Here is a 5096-nt window from a genome sequence, read left to right as displayed (position 1 = left end):
AAACTATTTACAATTTTGGTTTAGAGGCAATGTCAATGCCCATAATGGCGCTGTCTGTTCCTAAAGAAAATAGTACAGCTGCATACAGAAGTTTGTCGATTAATGGGATGTCAGACAACAACCAGATTTATCTTTACCTTTATATCCCTTTGTATCTTTAAACCCCGCAAGCAAAGAATCTGATGATGGATGTGTGTGTGTGTAGGAAGCAAAGAATCCGCAACTTTTATTTAGAGGGAGAGAAAAAGCAAAGCAGACGCAAGGAATGTTGCTACTGGGTATGCTTCTGCATGGCCGTTTCCCATACCTTGCTATCTGAAGCATAACTCTGCATGCAACTTCCAGTTTCCTAACCCACGGTCTAGTTTGCTTGTGTACTGTATCTACGCTTGTGCCAATTGATCAAGGTAAACTTACCAATCGCTATATATGCAAGTCTTCTTTTAACAAGGCATCAGGTTGTAACTTGTCCAAATGCTTGTGTCGGTCTTGTGCATGTCAGGAAAGGAAGAGAATTAGATCCAGAGATTTCTGCAGATTGACCATGGGTTAGATATTCCAAACATAGTTGCTGGCACTTGAAGGATTGATTTGATTCACTATGTCTGGACTGGAGGTAATCCATCACACACCTCAATCTAAAGGTGGTTAATGCTGTAGATCTGTGACTTGCTTGATTTCTTTAGCTAAGGAGCTCAACTGGGATCTTCAGTTGTTGTGCAGACAAGAATTAAATAGGTCATTCCTTGTGTCAACTATTTTCCTTTTTTATTTTACATGTGCTGTCTGCTAGCATTTGAAGTTTGAAAATTTATAGCAGATTTACCGGGGTCTTTGGTACTTAATTATTTGCACACTCGGGCAGTGACCATGTTTTATGTATATACACACACTTGATCACTGCTTCCCTATATATGCACACACATACTTGTGTTAGTAATTAAAACTTCTAGTTATGACGCGCCTGATGGTTTGCCATGGAAGACTTAGAGAAATAAAGCTAAAGCTGACAGAACTCATTTCATGCTATCCTTGTTGAACATTGCAGGACATTGAGATCCAGGCAAAAAACATCGATGCTGCAGTAGGAGAGATAATTGATGTTTTGGAGGATACAAGCAAAGGAAATATGATCTACTTCAATGGTTGGCATGGATGTGGGGCATCAGCGGCACTCAGGGCAGTAGCTCAACGTCTGAAATCATCAAAATCAAAGTTTGACAAGGTTATTCATGTGGACTGTTCGGTGTGGAAAAGCATGAGGGCCCTGCAAAAGGAAGTAGCGGAGGAGCTGGATCTTCCGCATTCTGTGATGGCCATCTTTGATCAGTGCGACGCAGATGATGATTTCAAAGGGAAAGATGAAGACTCTAGAGGGGTGATATCAGATATCAGAAGGGAGATATTTGAAAAGCTTGCTAGCAGTAGATTTGTGGTGATTTTTCACAATGGGAGTAGCAGATACATTGATTTCTATGAGTGTGGTGTCCCAGCAATACCATTCTTGAGGAACAAAGTGTTGTGGACCTGGCGTGGGAGGTTTCGGCTTGGTCTCGTGCTAGATGACGGGGAATTGGAAAAATGGAGTGTGCAGACTAATGTTTTTCTCAATCCCTCTCCTGGACGTGAGGAAGAATTGCAGGATCTCGTAGTGCGTGAAGAGGCCGAGGAGGTCGTCAACCGCACGAGGATTGCGGAGCCTGGCTACCTGAACCACAAGGTAGTCCAGCAGTGTGCCATGTATGCATGGTTACTAAGAAGAATCACCTCTGCTACAGGTCTGGACTTTTACACCCATGGACCGAATTATTGGGTCTGTGATGGGATTATACAGGGCCAAGGCAATACATCAGCATGGGAAATTGGCAATTCGCTGCAGAGGAACATGTACTTAGATTGGGTGGGGAGGAACCCGGACGATGCAATTTATTTGGACGATTTGCTTATGAGAAACAATGATATTGATGATGATCGCTGGGTTTACGTCACACACAAAGAACCTGGATGGAGTGATACTGTGCTGGATCCTGTGGTGACATCCTTCTTCTTGTATGCAGATGAATCACCAACAAATGCAATACCAATGTTGCCAGTTAACATGTTCCAACATCCAGAAAACAGCAAGCTGCGTGTATTACATCTCTCTCGCTGCACCTTTAGTTTTACATCTCCTCCCTTCGTCCATTGTGCCCAACTAAGATTGCTCCATCTGGACCATTGCACAAATACCACAGATGATGACGAGCATCCAAGCCAGAATGAAGACATGTCATGTTTCCAGAAGCTATTGGTGCTGGTTCTGAGGTATACAGATTGGTACTGGCCTCTGTCGGAAAAGATGATGAGTTTAATGACTGACCTCAAGGAGTTGAATGTGGCGGGAGTCAAGCATTGGAGCATAAGCGATTTGTGTGGTGATATTCCTAGCCTTGTCATACTTCGAGTAACAGCCAACACAGTCACAATTCATTCACAAGACATCATAAAAAATAATGGTGCATCACTCCTCAACTTGTCCAAGGCAAGTCTCCTGAAGACAGTCAGCCTTGAGAGTTGTGCTGAATTGGAACAAGTCGCCCCTTTCATGTTACCCCCATTGCTCGAGTCAGTTAACTTCATCAATAGTGGTGCTAGTGCTGCCAAGATATCTAGCATCTCCTTCCGGGGTTGTTCTCAGTTGAAGAATATACTTCTCAAAGGGAATTTGGGGACCCTGGAGGAGCTGGACCTCTCAGGCACAGCATTGAAAACCCTTAACCTCAGAGAAGTGGAAGCTCGAAACCTCAAGCGTCTCATGTTGCTAGGCTGTGAGAAGCTCCGTGCAATATTATGGCCACCAGAAGATAAAAGGAGATGGGTTTTGGAGAAGTTGCAGATCAGCACCGTCCAATCCGCATCACCTAGCCAGAATAATTGGGAAGAGAAGATCAAGGAGGCTAGTCCTACTGCAGGATCATCATCTATCCTTACATTTGGGGCTTCACCATTAGGCACCAGGCGAATTGGATCTTTTGACTTCAATTGGTACATATCTGTTGCGGATGCAAGGCTCATGTGGTCGCTTCTGCCCTTTCAGCTAGAAATTAAGAGAAACTTTGTATACTTGGAGATTGATTCATCTCCTGCCAGTGGAGCTGCTGTTGGTCGCCCTGAAGTTGCTCAAGGCATCGGGAGCCAGCAGCAGTTTGCTCAATACTTATATGCAAGTGATGTCTTTCAAGAAGAACCGCAAGCTGTCAGTGCTATCAAAGGTGTGACCAGCTGGATGTGGGCTTGCCCACCTATTCCTACTCCAAGTCTTCAAGACTGGTACTTCCACATGCAAGATGAAGAGAAGATGGAGAGAGGATCATTACAGCAACAACACAACACTCAAAGAATCAGTACTAGTGTTGCTTTAGCTCCTGTTTTGATGTGTGATAATGCAGGGATGTTGTATGTGCATGATAGCTCCTCCATCACTTGCGTTCCGAGCCCACAAGGTGCAAGGTGGAGGTGGCTTAAATGGTGCAGAGTTGAGAGGTGCCCCAAGCTATGCTCTGTCTTTGCCACTCCCCAACTAAGTAGTGATCAGATCACCTTTTGGTCCCTGTCTACATTCTGGGCATCTCAGCTCCCTATGGCGTGCTACATCTGGAACTAGAGTACAATATACCAACCAAGCGGAGGATCCTTCGAAGACCTAGTATTATTGCACCTGGACTATTGCCCCAGGCTCATACATGTGCTTCCCTTGTCTGAGCATATGGACACCCTACCTAGCCTGGAGACGCTTGAGATCGTGTGCTGCGGTGATCTGAAGGAAGTCTTCCCTTTGGACCCTAAGCGCCAACAGAAGCGGGAAATTATAAGATTTCCCAAGCTAAGGCACATCCACCTGTACCAGCTCTCCACTCTACAGGGCATCTGTGGGAGCAGGATGTCCGCACCCAACCTTGAGACCGTCAAGGTCAGGGGCTGCTGGGGCCTTAGCCGCCTGCCGGCCGTCAGCGGCAGCGCCAGGAAGCGGCCTAAGGTGGACTGTGAGAAGGACTGGTGGGACAACCTGAAGTGGGACGGTCTCGAGGCAAAACACGACCCTTCGCTCTATGAACCACGCCACTCGCGATACTACAAGAAAGCCCACCTGCCAAGAGGCACCGTACTCAGGTAAGATATGTTTGGTCCATGTCTCCTTTCATTAATAACTTAGTTAGTGTGCTAGCCAACTTACTTTTACCATTCTATCTGTACTAGTCTATTTCTGGATTCTGATACTATGTATGTTTAAGGAATCAATCTTCTCATCAACGATTTGTTATGCTTCATTGTAGGTAAACAATTCCTTCCATGATTCGAGCGCTACAGGCATGTAGACCCTATGGTGCTACGGTGCTTAATTAGCAGAAGCTTTCTCTGGAGTGCACGTTTGTGTGTGTTGTTGCCTTACTTCATGCTGCTTGATTGGTCTGTGTGGTGGTGTGAAATCTGCATCTGCATTGCCATGGTGTGGTGGTGCGTCTTCCAGTTCAGTTTGATTTGATTTGGTTTGGTTTGTCTTGATCTTGTTTAATTTGCTCAGCTTTGCTCAATGAAAGCCATATAAGCGTCAAAGTAAGTATGCATCATCTTGTTGGATAGATGATGCATGCATGGTACAAGCTTTGAGAGAAATAAATAAGAGAGGGCATTCAGCCTGTGCTGCATGAGCGACCTGCCTGCTCATGCTGTTGCTATGCTGCTGCTCTCCATTTGTTTGTTTCGGTGTGTGATTTGTCAGCTACGGACTGATTATTGTAATGCTAAGCAATTCCTTGGACTTGTATACAAATGGTGATTCGTGTGTGTCATCATATATAAACTGTAGCTTTTTATTTTGTTCTCCTTTTCGAAAAAAAAAGCTTTTTATTTTGTTCTGCGCTGATCGTATAAACTTGTAGAATTTGGATCAATTTTTTCTTGACTGGCTATTACTGGAAACCGTTCCTTTGTACTAACTAGATTTAGACTTGGATTAGAGTAGATAATAATCCACAAGCAGTTAACTGATTAATTCTAGGTCCTATTGGCTGTAGCAGATGTGGCTTAGGCAACTCTGAAGTTAGCAAGACTGGAGG

At 44.6% G+C, this 5096-nt stretch overlaps 1 protein-coding gene across 1 annotated transcript; it reads left to right on the top strand.

Moving 5' to 3' along the window:
- The first annotated feature begins 266 nt into the window (after positions 1-266).
- On the top strand, positions 267-4834 carry LOC123187108 (uncharacterized). Its single transcript, XM_044598884.1, has 4 exons — positions 267-407; positions 503-616; positions 1049-4149; positions 4314-4834. The coding sequence occupies exons 2-3, from the start codon at positions 602-604 to the stop codon at positions 3641-3643; spliced, it is 2610 nt and encodes an 869-aa protein (XP_044454819.1). The 5' UTR covers positions 267-407; positions 503-601; the 3' UTR covers positions 3644-4149; positions 4314-4834.
- The last annotated feature ends 262 nt before the right edge of the window (positions 4835-5096 follow it).

Source organism: Triticum aestivum, chromosome 2A (assembly GCF_018294505.1).
Source record: "Triticum aestivum cultivar Chinese Spring chromosome 2A, IWGSC CS RefSeq v2.1, whole genome shotgun sequence".
NCBI classification, from domain to species: Eukaryota; Viridiplantae; Streptophyta; class Magnoliopsida; order Poales; family Poaceae; genus Triticum; species Triticum aestivum.
Note: the sequence above shows the minus strand (reverse complement) of the source record. Positions and strands in the feature narration are given on the sequence as shown.